General features: G+C 45.2%; 1 protein-coding gene across 4 annotated transcripts in view; it reads left to right on the top strand.

The window, feature by feature from the left end:
* The window catches only part of NT5DC3 (5'-nucleotidase domain containing 3), a gene marked incomplete at its 5' end in the record, with an annotated part of 79,407 nt that overhangs the window by 5,835 nt on the left and 50,435 nt on the right, over positions 1-23,137 (top strand). For all 4 annotated transcript variants that reach the window (XR_013830367.1, XR_013830368.1, XR_013830369.1 and 1 more), the window contains 3 exons: positions 12,316-12,500; positions 18,482-18,556; positions 19,011-19,066. Coding sequence is in view for 1 of the 4 variants with exons in the window: in XM_079935844.1 (XP_079791970.1) it covers positions 12,316-12,500; positions 18,482-18,556; positions 19,011-19,066 (316 nt within the window). The remainder of the gene's footprint in view (positions 1-12,315; positions 12,501-18,481; positions 18,557-19,010; positions 19,067-23,137) is intronic.

Genomic DNA, 23,137 nt, shown 5'->3' on the forward strand with positions numbered 1-23,137 from the left:
GGTGTCATTAAACCATTACTGTATATAATTTTATTTCAAGTGCAGGTGCATATAATTTTATGTTTGGAACTTTAGGAAGCCTGATGGATTTCTATGCAGCAGTCAGAATGACAGATATTACAAAGTAATAAGATAGAAGTTTAACTTTTAGTGGGAGTAGTATAAATGTCACGTGTATTATTAATTATTTGGATGACTAATTCTATTTGTCACGGATTGCTTTTCTCTGGAGATGGTGCAAAATATCTAAAGTCTGGGAAAAATGAAAACTTCTTTTGAGATGAATAAACGCAGTAGAATGACTTCCGCCCAGCCCGGTGTTAAGTTCCTCTTATTTCTTGGTCTTCCCCACTGCCTGCCTTTGCTTTATTATTATTATTTTTTAATAATCCCTGTACAAGCCTCTGTACAGTGTCTGGCACATGGTGGGTGCTTATTGAAAAAATTCCTGAGGGTTTAGTAAGTGGGAAAATCAATGTACAAACATATTACACATTGTATGATTCCCATTTATATAAAGTTCTAGAAAATGCAAAAGAATCTGACTGAAAGAAGAACAGCGGTTGCCTGGGGATGGGTGGGGATCGAGGGACTGAGGGAGAGGTGGGATTCAAAAAAGATGTGAGGAAATGTTTGGAGATGTTAGATGTACGCTTATTGTCTTTATGTTGATGATGGCTTTGTAGGTGTGTATGTATGTCGAACCTCATCAGACTGTATGCTCTGTGTGCAATTTATTATGTATCATTTGTACCTCAATAAAGCTATATAGTAAAGACAAAGCAATGAGGGAAGGACTGTGGTTTATCCTGGCTTGAGGTGGGACCCTGGAAGTGGCCCAGTGCAAGTCAGGTGTTCTAGTCTGAACAGCTGTGGCTGGAGGGGTGGGGCGGTGTCCTGGAAGAGCCCAGAATGTGTGTGTTCGGAGGTGGGGAAGGGTCATGGCTTATCTGAGGGTTGGGGCGTGCTGGGCAGGGAACGCCGTAGATGTTCACCTTCGTGGAGAAAAGGATAGGATGCCTTAGATACTTGGTTTCATCTTGGCGTCTTTCATTGGGCTGTTGCAGAAGTAAAAGTGGGTAACAACTGAACGGGTTTTGGAGATACTGGGGAAAACAGTTTCTGGCTAAAAATAGTTGCTTTTATTTTAGTAAAAAATTCTTTTTAATTGAAGTATAGTTGTTTTACAATGTTATGTTAATTTCTGCTGTACAGCAAAGCGATTCAATTATCTATCTATATATCCATCTCTCTCTCTCTATATATACACACACACACATTGTTTTTTTCAACGTTCTTTTCCATCATGGTTTATTACAGGATAATGAATACGGTTCCCTGTGCTGTACAGTAGGACCTTGTTGCTCATCCATTCTATGTATAGTTGCTTACATCTGCTCACCCGAGCCTCCCACTCCATCCCTCCCCCACCTCTCTCCCTCTTTGGCAACCAGAGGTCTGTTCCCTATCTGTGTGAGTCTGTTTCTGTTTCACAGATATGTTCATTTGTGTCGTATTTTAGATTCCTCATATAAGTGATATCATATAAGTGGTATTTATCTTTGTCTGACTCACTTCTCTTAGTATGATCATCTCTAGTTGCATCATGTTGCTGCAGATGACATTATTTCATTCTTTTTTATGGCTGAGTAGCATTTCCTTGTATATATGTACCACATCTTTATCACTCATCTCTTGATGGACCTTTAGGTTTTTTTCATGTCTTGGCTATTGTAAATAGTGCTGCAGTGAACATTGGGGTGCATGTATCTGTTTGAATTATGGTTTTCTCCTGATATATGCCTAAGAGTGGGATTGCTGGGTCATATGGTAATTCTATTTTTAGTTTTTTAAGGAACCTCTGTACTGTTCTGCATAGTGGCTGCACCAATTTACATTCCCACCAACAGTGCAAGAGGGTTCCCTTTTCTCCACACCCTCTCCAGCATTTATTATTTGTAGACTTTTTGATGATGGCCATTCTGACTGATGTAAGGTGGTACCTCATTGTAATTTTGATTTGCATTTCTCTAATACTTAGCGATGTTGAGCATCTTTTCGTGTGCCTATTGGCCATCTGTATAAAAAGAGCTGTATTAAAATCTGTAAGGTCTGATAGTAATATGCTCTTATGAATTGTCTGATCCCAAGTCACACTTGCTCCTCAGTTTTCTTTCCCTGACTGTAACTAATTATCAGCAGAAAGAGTATTACGTGGACATAATCATATCCAATAACATTTGTTGGCACGAAACAAGTCTAAATATACATGTGAAACTTGTGTTATGGTCAGATCGTTCCCTAACATATCAGTTGCGCCAAAACAAATTCACATTTTTCAGGGAATGTGAAATTGTCAGTGGCAGAACTGACTGGCCTTTGCCCAAGTGTTACTTCACAGAAGGAAGTTGTAACGTGGTGAAGTTTGCTAAGAGAGAAATCGCCTATAGTGGGGTTTGTCTTTTTCTCATTATTTTTTAATTGACAGTTATAGATGAGAAGTTTAAGGGTTTAAAATTTGGCTGTGGAATCTTGAGTTCACTTGTGGAAACAGTCGGGGAGATGTAAATACTGCTTCACCTTAGATATGAGTCCCTACACTTTTATTTTTCATGTATTTTCAGTCTATATGTATACTTTTTTAAAAAAAATTATTTTATTTATTTATTTTTGGCTGCGTTGGGTCTTCGTTGCTGCATGGGCTGTCTCTGGTTGCAGCGAGCTGGGGCTACTCTTTGTTGAGGTGTGTGGGCTTCTCATTGCGGTGGCTTCTCTTGTTGCAGAGCACGGGCTCTAGGCATGCAGGCTTCAGTAGTTGTGGCACAGGGCTCAGTAGTTATGGCTCGCGGGCTCTAGAGTGCAGGCTCAGTAGTTGTGGCACATGGGCTTAGTTGCTCCATGGCATGTGGGATCTTCCCGGACCAGGGCTTTAACCCATGTCCCGTGCCTTGGCAGGCGGATTCTTAACCACTGCTCCACCAGGGAAGCCCCTATATGTATACTTCTAAAAGAAATTTTGAACCTTGTTTTCAATCTACATGTGACCTTTAAAAAGAGAATTTGAATCTGTGTTAAGTGAATATGAACTAATTCATAAAATATTTTGAATATTAATATTCATGAAATATAGGAGGGTTATGAAATATAAGCAGAAGTTAAGATTTGATCAAATTAGGGAAAATAAATATTTGAAATCTGCTCTAACTTTTGTTGATGTAGGAATGTAGAAATATGTCACGAGCTAAGAAATGTGACCTTGAGCTGGTAACCTTGTCTCATCTTCATTTTTCTCCTGTAAAGTGGGGATAATAACTAGTGTCTCATGCTAAGTGGGGTCCATTCACATTGCTTCATATGGTGCCTGGCACATTGCAGATGCACATAATTACTAGCCACTAGGATAACTTGTTGGTCCATTGAGACCTGGGAAGATTCAAAGAAGGCTTTGTGGTAGTATAGTCATTCCTAGGACCCCGGGGACACCAAAATCCACGGGTGCTCAAGTCCCTTATATAAAATGGCATAGTATTTGCTTAGAACCTAAGCATATCCTCCCATATACATTAAATCATCTCTAGATTACTTATAATACTTAATAAATGTAAATGCTGTGTGAATAGTTGTAAATACAGTGTAAAGGCTGTGTAAATAGTTGCTGGCATGTGGGAAAGTTTTACTTTTTGGAACTTTCTGGAAAAAAAATTTGGGGGGGGAATGTTTTCATTCTGCAGTTGGTTGAATTTGTGAATGTGGAACCCAAGGATATGGAGGGCTGACTGTAAACGGGGCAAAAAGGAGGCTTTTCTTCTGTTTTTTGAAGCTCTAAAATTCTCTGGGAAAAAGTTTTTTTCCCCATTTTTCTCTTCTTCCTTTTCTTCTTCAGGGGCTTCATATCTTTATATTCTTTTTCTAGGAGAACAGCTTGATGTCTACAGCATATTCCAAAAAGAAAAAGTCTACTTAATTAAAGAAAAATGACATCTTAATGTCTCTGAGACTGTGGCTTTTCCATTACCAAAAAATTAAACTTCAAGGATTTTCAAGTGCATTTCAGCTTTTCTGTTCGAACATTTTCCTGTTAACATGTTTGGTTCCTGAGTTCAGATATCTGAGATGTGTATGTTTGGGCCTCCACATGGAGCATGTTTTCCCCCAGGTTTTGCTTTTTAATATAACCGCAGTGAAATCTTTGGGTATAAATCTTTATCTGCATCTCTTGGTACTTATTGCCACCCTGCTTTCTGGAAAGTTCTAATTGATTTATACTCTTATTAAACAGCAAGGAGTGAGGCTGCCCATTTCCAGCACCAGCACCCACTCTATGTTCTATCATTAAAAACAAAAAGGGTAGAAACCCCACCCCCCAAAGAAAACCGCATACAAATAACAGCAACAACAGCAACGAAGACACCACTGTAGTCTCATTGGAGAAAAATGGTGTCTAACTTTTCTTAGCCAAGTGACACAAGCTTATAATAGAAAAAAGTGTAACTGAAATAAAAACAGTAAAACCATTGATAATCCCACCTTTCAGAGAGAGCTACTCTTAACTAATTGTCTTGTTTTTTAAAAAATTATTTATTTATTTGCTTTTGGCTGCATTGAGTCTTTGTTGCTGCACGCGGGCTTTTCTCTAGTTGCGGCGAGCGGGGGCTACTCTTCGTTGCGGTGCGTGGGCTTCTCATCGCGGTGGCCTCTCTTGTTGCGGAGCATGGGGTCTAGGCGTGCGGGCTGCAGTAGTTGTGGCACGCGGGCTCAGTAGTTGTGGCTCGCGGGCTCTAAAGCACAGGCTCAGTAATTGTGGTGCACGGGCTTAGTTGCTTCATGGCTTGTGGGATCTTCCCGGACCAGGGATAGAACCCATTTTCCCCTGCATTGGCAGGCGGATTCTTAACCACTGTGCAACCAGGGAAGTCCCTGTCTAATTGTTTTAGTTTGATTTTTTAAAAAATAATTGGAATGGTTGAACGTTTATTAGCCATTTAATTTCCTTTCTTGTGAGATATAGTCTTTATCTTTTTGTTTATTGGGTTTGTATGGCTTTTTCTGTTTTTTTTTGTGGTGCGCAGGCCTCTCACTGTTGTGGCCCCTCCCGTTGCGGAGCACAGGCTCCGGACGCGCAGGCTCAGCGGCCATGGCTCACGGGCCCAGCTGCTCCGCGGCATGTGGGATCTTCCCGGACCGGGGCACGAACCCGTGTCCCCCGCATCGGCAGGCAGACTCTCAACCACTGCGCCACCAGGGAAGCCCCGGCTTTTTCTTTTTTTACATTAAGGATATTAGTCTTTGCTGTTTATCTTTTAATTTTGTTTAATATAACCCTTCCCCCCCAAATTTGTGATACTTTTTGGTACACAGATGTTTAAAATTTTTATATTGTAAATCTGTTGATATTTTTCTGTTTTGATTTATTCTATTGCTTTTACATTTGGAAAGTTATGTTCTATCCTGGGATGAAGTAAATAGTAGTCTATATTTTCCCACCTTTTTAATATTTAGAAATAAAACTTAACTCTTTGATTCACATGGTGTTTGTTTTGCAGCATAGTGTGAAGGAACATCTTACTTGACACCCTTTCCATATAGCTAAGCAGTGTTTATTTAGTTAGAGAGATAGACTATCCCGGGTGAATTTTATTCATCAGTATTCAATTACAGTATATTCTGGAGAACACAGAGTAGTAGATTGCCCACCTTGTTGAAAATAGGGCATATGAAGGAGGATTTAAGATTGGGAAGACAGACTGAAGTGTACGTGGGGACTGCCTTTGATGCCATGTTAAAAGTTGAATTTGTAGGCAGTGAGAATTTTGAGTGGCTGAATATCCTTGAAATGAACTTTTAGTTAGGAGTCCTTCAGCTGCAAGCAATAAAAATAAAAAGCCTGAGTCAAACTGATTTAATTTAAGCAAAAAATTGAAAAGATATTTTATGGGCTTGTGCAGTTGAAAAATCCAGAGGTAGTACCAGCTTCAAGCTTGCCTTGATCCAAGTTCAGTTGATGTCGTTGGGTGGCTTCTTTCCGTCTCTTGATCTTGCCCTCCTCCCCACTGGCCTCTTTTTTAGATTGCTAGAGGTGGTCCTTCATATCTCCAGATTTATATCCTCTTAGGTCCATGTTTGGAAGAAACGAATGTCTCTTTCTTGAAATTCCCTTATAAATCCAGAAATTTCCTTGATTGGCCTCATTGGTTCTCTGTGGCTACAGGGGACATATGAGGATAATTGGCTGGAGGTACCTGCCCCAGATGAATCGTGTTGGTGAGGGAATTCAGGGGTTCTCGTTGGCCAGGTTTGGGTCACATGATCTCCTCCCAGAGTCAGGAACAGAACCTCGCCAGGACCACATAGTCCGAATGTTAGGGAGGGGCGGTTTCCCAGAGCAGTTGAGCATACTGGAGAAACAGAAGGTGTGTCAGTCAGGTTAGGCTAGCTTATGCTGCAGTGACAAGCGACACCCAAAATCTCAGCGGTTTAGGATTAGCAGCTATAACCACAGTTTATTTCTCACTCCTGCAGTTTCCTGGGGCCTCAGGCACTTCTCCAGGGCAGCTGCCCTCAATGTGGTGGCCTAGCCTTCCAGGCTTCTCCATCTTGTGGGGTCTCCATAGCACATGTGTCCATGATTGAAACAGCAGGGGAGGGAGTGTGCTCTGGTCTGGAAGTGACTCGTGTCACTTCTGCCCACAATCTGTTGGCCAGAGCTGGCCAGAGCGGGACTGGGGGTGGTTAGGGGTGAAGGGGGGGGTTGTAATCTTCCCCATGTGCCTGGAAGGAGAGAATGTGAGTCAGCACGAGGTGGCCCAGCCACACTGGGTAGCACACACGCCCAGGGCCCACAGTCACTGCCTACCACAGGCTCCCTCGAGGACCTCAGTTGGTCTGACTCACCCCTTATGCCTCTCCTCCTGACTTTATCTGACCTGTTCCTGGGACGGTGCTGAGAGTAGGGCATGTATCCCTTTAGAGCTCCCCAGTGTGGTGTCCCCAAGGGCCGAGGGACAGTCACGTTGCCTTTCTGAGGACATTAGGAGTATTTCTTGACATGACTCAGGCCATGGATTTCTACTCGGCACTGTCCCCACACACTGCTCCATTAGTCTGGGGGCCTTTATTAAGGGAGAGTCATTGTGCATTTCTGAACATTACGGGGAACACAGTACTTTTCAAAAATTGTATTTCCCAAACTCAGATCTTTACACGGTTTAAAAATCTTTCCTTGAATAGGTGGAAAAATGTCTGACTTCTATACCTAAGTTCTGATCTCATTCATACTCAGAAGTAAAGATAAAGTTAAGGCAAGGAAGGAATTCTTCTGTGGTGACCTTACAAAAACAAAAACAAACTCACCGAAAAACCAACATAACAGAAAATGGTGTAGTGGCCATGGAAAACAGTATGGTGGGTCCTCAAAAAATTAAAAATCAGGGGCTTCCCTGGTGGCGCAGTGGTTGAGAGTCCGCCTGCCGATGCAGGGGACACGGGTTCGTGCCCCGGTCCGGGAAGATCCCACATGCGGTGGAGCGGCTGGGCCCCTGAGCCATGGCTGCTGAGCCTGCGCGTCTGGAGCCTGTGCTCCTCAACGGGAGAGGCCACGACAGTGAGAGGCCCGTGTACTGCAAAAAAAAAAAAAAAAAAATTAAAAATCAGGTTACTATATGATCTAGCAAGTCCACTTCTGGGTATATACCCTGAAGAAGTGAAGCAGGGGCTCAAAGAGGTATTTGTCCATCCACGTGCATAGCAGTTTTATTCACAATAGCCAACAAGTGAGAGCAACCCAAGTGTCCATGTGTCATCACAGATGAATGGATAAACAAAATGTGGATATACATGCAGTGGAATATTCTTTAGCCTTTAGAAGGAGTGAGCGTCTGACACATGCTCCAACATGAATGAATGTTGAAGATGCTATGCTACATAAAATGAGCCACTCACAGAAGACCAATACTGTGTGATTCTCCTTATATGAGGTACCTAGAGGAGTCCCATTCCTAGAGACGGAACATAGAAGGGTGGTTGCCAGGGCCTGGGGGAGGAGGAGTGGGGAGCTGGTGTTTAATGGAATGGGTGTGGAGTTGCACTTTCGCAGGATGGAAAGAGTTCTGAAGCTGGACGGTGGGGGTGGTCGCACAGCAGTGTGAATCACCTTAATACCACTGCACCGTACACTTAAAATGGTTAAGATGGTAAATTTTGTGTTATGCGTATTTTCCCACAATAAAAATAAGCAAGCACAGAACCCCAGGAAGCTTACAGATCTTTCCTGTAAGGGGTCCACTGCGTGTCCTAGTGCTCTGTGGGATGAGCAGGTAACCGGAAGCTGGTGCGAGTGCAGGGGGCGCCCAGTCTGCTGCCTGATCCCGGGAAAGGCGCTCACCTCCCAGCTCAGGGTGGCTGCCGTGGAACCCAGCTCTGGTCGGAGCTTTGGGCAGAGCGGCAGAGCTGTCTCTCCATGTCTTTGTCCTCGTTGTGTAGTCTTGCTGTCATCATCCGTTAGGAGCAAAAGGAATTCGCTCTCTAAATTTGTACCCACTCTTGTGTCTGCTTTGGGGAAGTACATAACTGACTAGTCAAGGGCCCTTCTGTTTATACTTGGAGTCCTCAGTTTAGACAGACCGTATTTCCCTGAATGGTTGGCGTTCTTTCCTTTTGCCTTGTAATGACTCGCGTTTATCCTTAGCACTTTTTTGAAGTGATTGCGTAGGATGTTGAGATCCTTTTAAGCTGCTGGTGTTCCTTGTGTTTATTTCGAGTGGTGACAAATTAAACGTGCAAGCTTTCCGGTGATGATGTTCACGTGATTGATACACCTTGAGCTTTCCCTCCAGTGGGGAGTACGCTCCTGGGCAGCTTCTGGAGATGTGCTGACTGTCAGCACCATGTTCCAGCACAGCCGTGTTTCTTGAGGGCTTCACAACTTCTTCTCAGGTAGCAGAAAGGGACGTAGACTTCACTGTCAGCACCTTTCTAAATAGAAACTTCTAAGGTCAACAGGCCATGAGAGCTTCCTTGGAAAGGTCATTTGTGAAAGAAGAGCTTTTGGTCACTCTGTAAGCGATCCCGCTTCACTTCGTACAGACAATGCCGTGTGGTCCTATTCGGAAAATGACATCCTCTGCGGTGGCCCGTTGATGATGTAAGGCCAGATGGTCTTCAGTGTTGGATGCTGAAGAGCTTAGGACCACTGGCTTCTCCCTTCCTGAGGACTGGTTCTTGTGAACTGTCTGCCTTCAAGTTTCTTGAAATGTTACTGTCTTTCTTATCCTCAGATGGATCTTAGTTGCAAAAAAAAAAAAAAAGAAAGACCAAGGTTACCATCTCATTGATTTTGACAAAGGGAACTAAGAAGAAATGGAATTGTTGGTGAATCTTGGCTATTTGGATTTTCAGTAGACTTTAGACTTGGTCATATCTAGGTTGTCAGTGGGAGAGAAACTTGGCATCTTACCTGGTGACCATGAATAGGCTTCAGGGGTCAACCTTCCTGAAGTTTTCCACAAAATTTTGTTTGTGTTTTTCTGTGGGGAGAGGATTCTATGGCTTCTGTTAGGTTCTCAAAGGGATCCAAGCCCCACAGCTATAAGGAGCCTTCTGAAAGGCTCAGAATACGTCATTGTGGCTGGCACGGTGCCCCGATTGGAGTTGTCACCCTGTGAAAGTAGTACTTTTTGGGTATTTCAGGTGGCCCCTGAGAAGTGAATAATGTGAGAAAGAAGTGAGCAGAAGGGAAGGAGGAAGCGTTGTAGACTCTATGGTAAGCATTGAAATGAGGAAGGATTGACTCCATTTTATTGCGAAAATAAGTGCACCCTTCTCAAATGCTTGTTGATTCCCATAGTCCTGGAGAAGAGCATTAAGAGCGCAGATTCTGAAGCCAGACTTACCAGGTTCAGATCCCAGCTCTGCTGTTTAGTGGTTGTGTGTCCTTCAGCCAATTGTGTAATTTCTGTGTGCTTCTAGTGTCCTCATACATCACGTGGGGATAGTAGAGGCTTCGCCTCATGAGGTTGTCGTAAGGATTAAATGAGGTGATAGAAAGCGCTTCCGAGCATATAGTACGTGGTAAGTGCTTAATAAATATTAGCTCTTACGACAGAGCCAGGAGGTGGCCCTTAGTAACGTGAAGAGTAGTAAAATATAGATAGTTCAATTTTAGTAGTAAGATGTGGACAGTTCACTTCTCGTGTGTGTGCGTTACAGGTGGTTTTGTACCTATATCTCCAGGAAGTCACCTGCCTTCAGCATTCGTTTACTGATGAGTTGTTTCAGGTAAATTTTGGTGCACAAACATCATAAAAGGTGAGAGAATGCTGTTACATATCCTCTTAGCAAAATGGGACGGTCTGTGTTCTTGTTGCAAAATGTTGCACGGTGAGATTCTTTGTGTTAAATGACTACCTGTGAAATGACTGGATGAGAATATCGTACTTCCTTTTTGTCTTTAGAAATATATTGTGCAATCTCTGTCATTACCTGACTCTAGAGAGCTGCTTTCTGTCCCTTTGCATTTATCTTCTGACTCATCTAATAATTGTGAAATGTCTTCTTCTGTCAGTTTTATGCTGGAAAATAGAACATTATGAATTCTCAACTGTGTTCCATGAAAGCTAAAAAAATGACTGCAGAGATGGTATCTTCAGACTTCTTTGATATACCTTCCTGAAAATGATGTGATAGTTCGGGCAGGGCAATGAGGAAGCTGAAGGATGATGTAGCGATGATTTGCTTCACTATTGCAACATCTTGGGCAATCTCCTGTCATACCCTGCTTTCTTTATTTAGTCTTTTTTTAAAATCATAGGTGAGAATAATTGCTAGATAATGATGAAATAATGCCTGCAATGATAAAATAGCAAAATGTTTCAAGATGTTGGAAACTAAGGTCACTAACCTCCCATACTGCATCTTAGATTTTTAAAAGGATCCAGTGGGCTCATGGAAGTTGTAAGGTAGGATGAGTTTTTGGAAAACCTCCAAGAAAGAATAAAGATCATGAAAATCGCAATCCTCACAAATAGTCAGAACTGCTCAAAAAAGAAGCTCAAAACTAACATAGGATCCAGGGGACCCTGATGGTATCCTGGGGAAATCACATTTCTAACAAACCATCTGAAGGAAATCATCTGAAAGGCAAAGATGAACATCTGAAGGTACTTAATGCTGTTTTTTTTAAACAGGAAAAATACCTAAGTGTGTAACATAGAGTAAAAGGTTGATGTGGCACAATATACCAGAATCTTGTATAATGGGTTTTTTAAAAAAATTAGTTTATTTATTTATTTTTGGCGGCGTCGGGTTTTCGTTGCTGTGCGTGGGTTTTCTCTAGTTGCGGCGAGCGGGGGCTACTCTTCGTTGTGGTGCGCGGGCTTCTCATTGCGGTGGCTTCTCTTGTGGAACACGGACTCTAGGCACGCGGGCTCGGTAGTTGTGGCTTGCGGGCTCTAGAGTGCAGGCTCGGTAGTTGTGGCGCACGGGCTCAGTTGCTCCACGGCATGTGGGATCTTCCCGGACCATGGCTCAAACCCACGTCCCCTGCATTGGCAGGTGGATTCTTAACCACGGTGCCACCAGGGAAGCCCTATATAATGATTTAAATTTATATTCTTAGAAAGTCTGTAATGATAGAACACATATGATAGGATATTAAATTTAGAGTGGAGCACAAAGCTGTGTATATCGTGTGAGGTCAACTATGTAGACTACATACACAGAACAATATGGGCGGCAAATACAGGAAATGTTAATGGTTTTTTTCTGGGTGATGTTACAGTGGGTGATATTTAATTATCTACATGTTTCTCTATCTTCTAAAATCTCTAACTGGCATGTATTCTTTTTGAAACAAAAACAAATCTTTTCGTGATGTCGAAGCAAATATTTTTTTTATAACAGTCTTATTAGGATGTTATGTACATACCATACAATTCACCCACTTAAAGTTTCCCATTCAGTGGGTTTTAGTGTAATCAAAACAGCCGTTCAGCCATCACCACAATCAATTTTAGAACATTTTCATCACCCCCAAAAGAAATTCTATGCCCATTAGCAGTCATTCCCTTTCTCCCCATCCGCCAGTTCTAGGCAACCACCAGTCTACTGATACTTTCTGACTCTGGATTTGCCTAGTCTAGACACATCATATAAATTGAATCATACAATATGTGGTCCTTTGTGACTGGCTTCTTTCACTTAGCATAATGTTTTCAAGGGAAGGCTAATCACACTTGCACTTTAATTTACTCATTTTGTTTCGAAATCATACTAACCTTTATTTATCGTAGGGTATAATGTATTTTTTCCCTTTACTTCTAGAATTGGTTCCTTCAATTATGAGCAACTTGTTGAATCCAGATGCCATCTTCTCAAACAATGAGATGAGCCTGTCGGACATTGAAATCTATGGCTTTGATTATGATTACACCTTGGTGTTTTATTCCAAGCACCTCCACACACTGATATTTAATGCCGCTCGGGACCTTCTCATCAACGAACACAGGGTAAGAGCATGGGGACATCACAGACCTCCTCCCCTTCCCCTTTGGCGTTTGAAGACTAGCAGTGAGCTGACCTGGCCTCGTGCATGGCACAATAGACATCCCTTAGTAAATTGTTGCTGAATGAATGAGTAGATCTGATTCCGTTCCAAATGACTCCATCTGGAAGATAGTTTTTTTAAAAAAACCACTTTATTGAGGTATGATTGACACGTGAAAGGCTATATGTATTTAATGTGTATAACTCACTGAGGTTCAGGTTAAGTGTGTGAAACCATCATCAAGGTCATAAACTATCCATCGCCTCCCAAAGTTTCCTCCTGCCCCCTTTATTATCATTATTGTTATTTGTGTGTGTGTGTGTGTGTGTGTGTGTGTGTGTGTGTGTGGTAAGAACGCTTAACATAAGACCTACCCACTTAGCAAATTTTGAGTATACAGTATTGTTAGCTATAGGTACTATGCTATATAATAGATCTCCAGAACTCATTTATCTTGCCTAACTGAAACTTTGTACCTGGAAGATAGTTGTTTGTTTAATAAAGAATCCTTAGATGTCTCTGACAAAGAGACTGTCCCAAGTTACTCATTAGTGGAGATTCAGCCGCGGACGTTTGCCCTCTCCTTTCTCATGGAGCAGTGACATAGGTTCTCCCAAAGCCTGATGCAGTGGCAGACTGTTGAGTTCTGGTTGGAAGGAATTCTTGAAATCATGGGCAATGTTTTCCTCTCATCACTGAACGGAATCGCGTTCTTAAAGAATATTTGACTGTCTTTTGATGTGTAGTGTTGTTGAAAGCTTATCATAAGGAAGGAAGAAAAACACTCAAAACCAAACGTGGTTTTCTCTAGTCTAGTTTGAGTCCATGTTTCAGGACCCAGGATGAGAAGCATCCTCAGAGGTCGTCTGGACCAGTCCCCTTTGAGAACCCCGACAGCATCCCGAGGAGTGTGCCTGGGGTGCAGGTGTTCTGAATTTGGGGAGATTCTTCCATGGGTTGAACAGTTCTGCCTTCATGCAGCTTTTACCACTGATCCCTCCTCTTCATTCATCCCTTCACACGTTCATTCTCCCTTTACTCAGTCCTCTTCTGTGCTAAGCTCTGTCATAGAAGCAGGGAGGATGCAGGTGAGTAGGATACAGCTGCTGCCCTTGGAGAACCAACAGTCTAGTGGGGGAGTCCATCCTGTAGGCAGGTAAATTAGGAAGCCTCTGCCTGGTGGAGCCCTACAGACATCTGAACAGAGAGCTAGGTGTGTGCAGAGGATGGTTGGAACGACTTTCTCTGCCCGAGGGAATTGGGGAAACAACGAAGGAGGTGATATTTCAGTGGAATCTGGAAGGCGTTTATCCACAGAGGTGGGCTGGGGGTGGGGGAGGTTGGGTGTGAGTAACCTAGAAACCTAAATTATGAAAACTGATGCTTTATACTTGACTATTTGAGTAATGGGCTGGGTGTAATAGGGACCATTATGCCCTCTAAGACTTCTTTTACCTGTTGGATCATTCTTAGTTTTTCCAACCATTCTCATTTGGCGTCTTTTCTCATCTTTTCGTCGTCTTGGGCACCGTCCTTTGTGTGTGCTCTGGTTTATCCCTCTCAAACGTGAGGCTCTGAACTGAAGGTGTTACTGCAGGTGGGGTCTGACCAGTGTGGAGCAGAGGGAGCCCATCACCTTCCTGGTTCTGCGTGTCGCACCTTTATAAATGCTGTTTGGATCCTCACCGTTTGGTGCAGTGTATTTCCTGATCCCCTCAGCTTTTGGTTATCAGTGGATTTAATAAGGAACTCATTTGTCCTTATTCAAAATGCAGAAATGGTACTTGCCAAAAATAACATTCCCTTCAGCCACCGAGCTTTCTTTAGTTATGGCCACTTGATCAGATGCAAACCCATCTAGCCACTTGCCATCCAGCTGCATTTCTCCATTTGTTCAAGAGACTCTTCTCTTCGGTCTAACCCACGGTCCTTTCCCTTCACTTTGAGGATGGAAGCAGGATAAGGGCAAGGTGGTCCTGCTCTTGCCCTCCTGTATGTCGGCTTATCCCATCTCCCCACCACCCCATTGGAGAGCGAGCGGAAGGGCTCTTGCACTGGTGCTGGCATTCTAATCCCAGGTCATCTGCAACGTTTGCTGTGACTGATGCCACTTACAAAGCGAAGGTCATTATACTAACACACCAACTGTTGGTGGTCTGCTTAGTGCCGAAAGCACGGGTTCTGGAGCCTGACTGCTGGAGTTTGAATCCTGGCTTTTACCACTTATTTCTTAGGTAATCTCGAGTAACTGACCTAATGTCTCTGAGCCTCAGTTGCCTCCTCTATGAAATGGGCACAGTACTTTTCTCACATGTTACTGTGATAATTAAAGGAGTTAATTTCTGTAAAATGCCTGGCACATAGAATACACTCAGTACAGGTTAGCTATTACTACTATTATTTCTGATCTGCGTGACAGCCCTGCAAATGGATATTCACTCTGTATTACAGAGGCTTACGGAGTTCAGCTAGTAGTTCAAGGCCACAAGACCACTGGAGGCAGAACCAGAATTTGAACTTAGATTTGTGTATTTCCAAGGCAGAGATGCTCTCTTGTTTGTTCACGTTGCCTTTTGTGGGATTAATAACACCTTTTCTTTTACCCTGTGGGTTTGTTGTTCATATGAAAATAAAATATTCATGAAGATTAAAAATTTATGAACTTTGGAGAGAAAAGGGAGATGAAATAGATGGGAAAAAGGGACAATCATTATGATTAGAAAAGCTTCTAGATTTAAGATATTTCATTCCCATTATGTCTGTTTGTTGCTTTGATAAAAGAACTATGTCCTAACACTAATTATGTCAAGCATATTAATAGAGGCAGTTATGCTAATGCAGGTTTTTCTCTTGTTTTGGATTGGAAAATAATTCTTCCAAGATGCTGTTGGAAGCATTGAGTTTGGTGCCATTTTTTCCTGCCAAAGGCTAAAAGTACTTGTGGAGATGAAAGACATCTGCTTTCGAGACGCATAGTAATAGAGCAGTGAGTTTGCAATTTAGCGTCTCCCCAAAAGCAAATATAAATGTTCCATCCCTTTCGTAATTACCCTTACTCTTTTTTTTTTCACGAGAATAAGTTTTTACAAAAATTGAAATAAATATTGGGTAATAACCGTATCTATATTTTCATTCGGTACGTCTGCCCCAAGGGATAGAAGGACAGTGTTAGAAGAGTTCTTAATTTCACCTCCCAGATTTGCACCCTCATCAGTGTTCCTGATTATTAATGGTTACCGGCGTTCACCCGGTTTTTCAGATCCAAAGCCTAACGCCACCCTCTGCTCCTCAGTTCGCCTCTGCTCCACCTCTGATCTCTCAGCACATCTGTCTCTTTTTTATAATAAACTTTTCCTTTTAGAAGAGCATTAGGGTTACAGAAAAGTTGCAGAGGTAATACAGAGAGTACACCCCACGACTGGTTTCCCCTAATGTTAACATTTTACATTACTCGGTGCATTTATCACAGCTGAGGAACTGATATTAATGAGTTGTTATTGCTGAAAGTCTGTACTTGCTTCAGGTTTCCTTAGTTTTTACCTCACGTCCTTTTCCTGGTCTAGGATCCCATCCAGGACACCACATTGCATTTAGGTGTCACGTCTCCTTAGGCTTCTCTTGGCTCTGACAGTTTCTTACAAGTTCCTTATTTTTGGTGACCCGTCGATGACTTTGATGGTTGTGAAGAGTCCTGGTCAGTACATTTTAGCATGCCCTTCTCTTGGGCGTTGTCCCCTGTTTCCTCATGGTTAGACTGGGCTTGTGGATTTGGGGAGGAAGACCATGGAGGTAGAGTTCCATTCTCATCACATCCTGTCAACGTGACTCACCACCGACGACGCTGGCCTGACCATCTGGCTGAGGCAGTGTTTACCAGGTCTCTCCACTACAAAATTACTCTTATCTCCCTTCGCATACTGTACCGTTTGGGAGGAAGTCAGTCTCTACAGCCGTGAGCTCTCTTTTCACTCCTTCAGAATATGTCCTGCCTGCCTCTATCCACTTCTCCCCCCCCCCGCTGCCTGCACCCTGATCCAAGCCGCCATCACCTCCCGCCCGATGGTGCGGTAGCCCCCTGACTGGTCCCCTGGCTTCTGTTCTTGCCCCTTAGTCTGTTCTCCATTCGGCAGCGAGAGTGAACCTTCAGACGTTAGTCATCTCGGTCCTGGACTCAAGGCCCCCTCGAGCCTTCCCATCACACTTGGAGTGACAGCAGAGGCCTCTAGTGCTCCTGGGCTCCAGGCTTCCTCACCAGCCTCCTCTCCTCCCCGCCTGCCCTCGCTCTGCTCCAGCTGCCTCGCTGCTCCTTGAACCGCCAAACACGCTCCTACCTTTGGGCCTTTGCACCTGCCAGTTCCTCTGGTGGGACCTCCTGCCTGACTCCGGGCAACCCGAAGCCTTGCTTCTCATTTTTTTTTTTTTCTAGATCTCTGAACCCTTGTACTGCATTCTTTCTGTAGTACTTATCACTATGAGGCACTGTACCATGTGTTGGTATGTTTATGGTTCGCCTGCCCACCACAGAATGGAAACTTCTTAGGGGCAGCGGTGGTGTCAGTTGTTTTTTTGGTTTTTTCAGCTGCGCCCCGTGGCATGCGGGATCTTAGTTCCCCAACCAGGGATCGAACCCGGGCCCCCTGCAGTGGAAACGTGGAGTCTTAACCACTGGTCTGCCAGGGAAGTCCTGACAGTGTCAGTTTTGTTCACTGCCACACTCCTAGGCCCTGGCACAAAGTACGCGCTCAGTAAATACTTGACGTGTTCATTGGATTCCACCGTTAAGTGAGAGTGTATAGTGCTCGGTGTAGAGTCGCCTGATGCAGGTCCTTTTGCCTTGGCTTCATGTTTCGTGTGGATTTTGGAGAACTTTGTTTCTATACCCTTCTGCGCAGGAGGGAAATAGCACTGAGTGATTCCTTGGTACACGTGGCAGGTGTTAGATAAATGAGCCCGAATGTGACATTTGACTCAGCGCTTTGTGCAGCTTGGCCGGGAAACTTGCCGCATGAGGGTCAGCCTGGTGGTTCCAGGAGATGTTCTTGCACACGCGTGACCCTGGCCGTGCACTGGGAGGTAGCTGTGCAGCCATGTAGAGGGGTTTCCTGTGCCCGTTGACAGTTGTGTAGGTTTTTTACGTAAGCAGTTCACATCGTGATTGGGAGATCCTGGGGACACAGCCTCCCTAGTCTCAGAAGTCGATATTCTGGCCCGCAGGTGCACGCTCTGAGGGCAGGGGCAGTGGGGAGAGCCTGACCCCCCGCCTCACCACGCTCCGTGCTGTGTGGCCCAGGCCAGGTTGTTTCATCCGGAGCCTCTGAGGTCCCATCTGTCAAATGGGCATGGTGGGGCCAGCTGTGCAGAGCAGCAGACAGTGTGCTCGGTACGTCGGTGCTACCAGCGAGGTAACTGGTGTTCCAATTCTGAGATCTCGGGAGAGAGGGAAGGACTTGGATGCCGGGTGCAGTGGATAAGGAGGGGATTGGGACTTTTGTGTAGTAGGAGGGACAGGTTAATGATTAGGAAATAGCAGGGGAGCCAGGCCGTGTGTTCTGAACCAAAGTTGGAGCTGTACCCGGGAGCCGGGTGCTGAGAGAGGGTGTCTCTGGCCCGAGTGGGAGGAAGGCTGTACCGACGGCTGAGGGGTCCCTGCAGCTGAGGACAGGGGAGAGTTAAGGCCAGAGAAGCCGGGGGGCTGAAGAAGCTGGGGGGCTGAGGCCTCTCCTGTGTGTGGACAGATAAACACGGAGTAGGGCGGAAGGGGTGCTCTGTGGCCTGGCAGCGCTTGGTCTGGAAGCAGAGGGCAAGCTGTGGCCTGTCCCTTCTGACCCCAGCTTCCCACCCAAGTGCACGAGCCGTCTCAGCCTTCGTACAGGGGCCACGTGTGGATGCTGTCTTGAACTTAGTACGTTGCTAGCTAAAACCGGTTCCTTTCTTCCTTCTTAGTATCCCGTGGAAATCAGGAAGTATGAATATGACCCAAACTTTGCAATCCGTGGACTGCATTATGACGTGCAGCGGGTAGGTTGAATTCTCATCCTTGTTTACAGTTACACATGCTCGGGAGTCAAATGTACTCTTGATGCTTTTCTTTGCTGAATGTGTAAATTGATTTTAAATTTTGTTCTTTGGGGCTGAAGAACTAAATTATCCAAAACATCTTTGGATGAAGTCTTTTTCCAGAGACTGTATTGGAAGAGCGTGAATGCATTTAGCCACTGGGAGATACTTGCTTATTTCCAATAGTCATTCATTTTCAACATAATGAGGACAAGGTGGTTGTCGTATCTTTTTTTGCAGACAGGCCGTTTCCTTAATGAGGAACTCGGCAAGCAAAGCTTTCAGAAACATACAGGATGCTTCTTTGTTTAAGACAACTTGATGTTGATAGGCTTTATCATGACACCTGGCATTTTCATTAAATATGCAAATTCTTCTGCACCATTCACCTGTGTGTGTGCTTGTGTTTTTGAAGGCAGTCTTGATGAAGATCGATGCTTTTCATTACATACAGCTGGGAACTGTCTACAGGTAAGAGTGAGAGGAAGTAAATTTAATTTACCCGAAGGAACCATGTGGCTTTGGGTTTCAAGACCCCCTGAGTGTTTAGTGATGGGAGGGCTGCAGTGTGTGTATCTGGGAACCATTCACTCATTCCCCCACTCCCTCCCTCATTCAGGAACATTGATCAGGCCACTACCATGTTAGATGCTAATGGTTTGGCTTGCGAGGAGATCTTCAAGGAGCTCGGTACGTAGGTTGGAAGCCACACAGGTAGACCAATGAGTGCAGTCCACGGTGACCCAGGTGATGATGGACGTGTGCTCAGCCATTATGGAGCACTTTGGAGGACTCTGGGGAGGACGGGCTCTCCAAAGGCGATGGTGGCCACCTGCGTGAGGGTCCTGCAGAGGAGGTGTGGATGGGGAGGGATGGTGGGGGCAGGTTGTTGTTCCCACCATGGTAATTGAGTAGTTTGGATATTAAGACTCTTTTCCTCCTGTTTATTTATTTATTTATTTGCGGTACGCAGGCCTCTCACTGTTGTGGCCTCTCCCGTTGCGGAGCACAGGCTCCGGACGCGCAGGCCCAGCGGCCATGGCTCACGGGCCCAGCCGCTCCGCGGCATGCGGGATCTTCCCAAACCGGGGCATGAACCCATGTCCCCTGCATCGGCAGGCAGACTCTCAACCGCTGCGCCACCAGGGAAGCCCTCTTGTTTATTATTGATAGAATTAGTAGAAGTACTGAGCTCAGTGAGAAATCTTTGTAACTTTGAAATGAAGGGTTTTGCCTTTTCTAATTCTTAAATTTGTGGGTGGGATTTAGGAGTGTGGTTTGTATTTATGTATATATTTGGTATTTGTCTTTCTGTTTCTAAATGTGCTTACGCTTCTGTTTCCTAATTTATTAGTTCTGGACATTATCCCTGCTGCGAGGGCTGAGGGTTTGGCTCTCCTGCGCACGCACCCCCTTCTCCAGCCTCATCCTCCTAACCCTGTTGAGATCGCTCTCGGATTGTTTCACCCTTTGCGTTATGACTCTGTAGGTCTTGTTCGTTCTTAAGGCAAGTAGTGCACTGAGATCGTTTTCTTTTACAGTGCTTGCTTTTTAGGTTTAATAATAACCTCATTTTTTATTTGCTTAGTTTTCTAGTTAGGTATCTCTAGTTTTTTCCTTAATGTTCCATCACAGATATCCAGCATCTATTTATTTCCTCACAATTCAAGTGTGTTACATAATGTCTCAGTTACTTTTTATTTTGACTACCTCCTCCTGCTCTCATCTACTCTGATTGTTCATTCTGGGACTTCCATTTGCTACTTTCCCTGTTTCCTGGTTCCCATCTCTTCCTCTTTCTGGCTTTACTCCCTCATTTTGCTGGAGCACATCCTCCAGTAGCTTCTTGGCGCTGGATATGGCTGATTCTGGGGATCTGTGGTCGTTCATCAGTTCCTCTCGTTGGTGTCCCCTTGCAGGCCCCGTTCTCAATGTTGCTCAGTCAGGTGCCTCCTTCTCACCAACTGTTTGTTTTCCAAAACCATGTTGAAATGTCTTATCTGCTGATGTCTTTGCACTCATTTCCTTTGATTTTGAGCAGTTTGTCCTTTTGCTGTCACTTTAATGGTGTTTCAAGAGGGAGAAGAGGTGGTGGTGGTGACGAGAATAATAATATTAGTAATAATAAATAGCAACTAACAAATATTGAGTTTTGCAGTGAGACAGATACTGCCATAAAGGTTTTGAGTTAACTCATATGATCTTCCAAATAATCTTATAAGGTAGGTACTAGTATTGGTCCCAGAGATGTTAATAGGTAACTTGCCCAAGGCCACACAGAAGTAGAATTCAGACCCAGACAGTCTGGCTCCAGAGTCTGTGCTCTTGGCCTGTGCACAGCAGGCATTTCTGAATGTATGAGGGTTAACTGGAAGTCCCCGGCAGATCTTTCAAATCTGTCCCTCCAATTATGTTTCTACCCTCTGCTCCTGGACTCAGTCGCTTATCCCATCTCTCCTGGGCTCTGGTGTTCTGCAGCGCAGTCCATCCTGGACGTAGTTGCTAGACTGATCTACCTAAAGCATTGCCTTCAACAACCCCACTGTCTTCTGAAATCCTGGATGGCTCCCCACTGTCTGAAGGATAGAGCCCAGAGCTCTTAAATTTTCCATCAGCCTTCTCTAAAACCCTTCGCTTCCTCTTCTGCTGTACACACCTCCTTTACTTCCCAGATTGGTTAAGACTCTTGGTTGCAGGTGACTGAGACCCAACTCACACTGGCTTTAAAAAAACCCCAGTTTGGGCTCACTAGTTGTGTAGTCTAGGGACAGAGCTTGTTGCAGGTGTAGCTGGCTCCAGGGGGCCAGGTAGTTGTTGTCAGTCCTCTTTCCGTCTCTTGGCATTCCTTCTCTCCGGCTTAGCTCACAGCAGGCCCCTCCGCATGGTAACCCCTGGCAGTACCAGGCTTCCAGCCCCAGCTCCAGGTCAAGGGGAGAAGGGGCGTTTCTCTTCCCAGCAGTTTCAGCCAGGCTCAGGGAGCGGATGCCGGGCAGGTGCAACAACACAAATCTTCCTTTCCTCCGAGTTCTCCTTTCGCACTGCTCGGCATCTGTTCAGGCTGGTGTTCTCCCAGGATGTGGTTTTCCTTCTCCTCTGCTTCTTGAAATCTCACCCGTCCTTCTGCCTGGCTGACTGGCGTTGAGGCCTCTCCTCGCCCTCTCAGCCTGACAGGCTCTTCCTCTCCTGTGGTCCGTCCCATCCTGTGGCTCCTAATTATCTCGTTCCTTCTTCTGTGGATAAATCGTCCATCGTATTAGGGGTGTGGACAGGGCTAGGCTGGAGGAGCTGCTGAGACATTTAAAGGGGAAGGAGTGCTCAGGCTGAGGTCCTGGGAAGGTCGCTGGGGCCTCGGGGCTGTGGTAGGCAAAGCAGCAGGGGTGCGTGTGTGGCTCTGGAGTCCCACTTCCTGAGTGTGAACCCCAGCCCCACTGCTCACGTGTGCGCGGCCTCGAGCCAGTTATCGACCTGCTCAAAGCCTTGGTGTTTACTCCTCTGTAAAATGGGCATGATTCCAGCACCCACCGCCAGGGCGGCTGGTCATTTGGACTAGAGCATGCTTGGGACAGCCTAGGCAGGCAGAAATGTCACTTGTCTCCTCTCTCCCCTCCAAAGGGGTAACGAATGAGCAGATGGCGGGGAAGAATGCTTGTGTCTCAGCCTCGTCCCTCTCTGATCCCTGCAGGGTCACTGTGTGTGGGCTGTGTGCCTGAGCACCGCTGGGCCGAGGGGCGGGCTGGCTCCCCGCCGCAGTCCTGTTTCATACCCATGTTTTCAGATCTTAACTGGGAACCTTGTGTAAAGCTAGGATTGTTCCCATCGTAGTCACAGCAGCGGAACTTGGAGAGTACTCACCGTATACCGGGTGCCGTTCTGTTTATAGCAACTCATTTAATCTCAGTAGGTACCACCAGGAGGTGGGTACTGCTATCGCCCCCGCCCCCCATTTAAAAAATGACACTGACACCCAAAGAGGTTAAATTACTTGTTGCTGCTCTAGGTCATCCCCCCAGCAGGTGAGGGAGCTGGGACTTGAACCCAGGGCAGGCTCTTTCAGGTCTGTGCTCCTACCCTTTCTATCTCTCTGACGCGCACAGGGCCACGTAAAGTTTTATTCTGATTTCAGTGCTGGTTTAGGCCGCATTCGGGTGCGGCAGGTCTGTGTGCTGCTCTGTCTGCATGTTTTGAGCTGGCATTTGGCTACGTGGGCCTTAAAGATGCAGCTTTTGTGGCCACGGCCCGTGAACGTGTCTTAGAGGTGGCAGTGGCTTCCGAAGGACCAGGCAGCCCCTAGGGTGGGGACAGAAAAATAACTCCCCCGGCAGAATCCCTTTACTTTGTCTATTCCCTCTCTAGGTGTCAGAGCCTTAGGGGTGTTCACTGCTGACTGCCGCTGCGGTAGCCAGAGCTGTCTTCCAAGGTCACTGTCTAGAACGATCTGGTTTAGTCCCAGTGTCTTATCTGATTTCTGGAGCAAAGATAAAGGGAAGTCCAGTGCTCTTTTGTTTTCAAAGGCCAGTCGTTGTTTCAAGTTAATCAAGATCA

Source organism: Stenella coeruleoalba, assembly GCF_951394435.1.
Source record: "Stenella coeruleoalba genome assembly, chromosome: 11".
Classification (NCBI taxonomy): domain Eukaryota; kingdom Metazoa; phylum Chordata; class Mammalia; order Artiodactyla; family Delphinidae; genus Stenella; species Stenella coeruleoalba.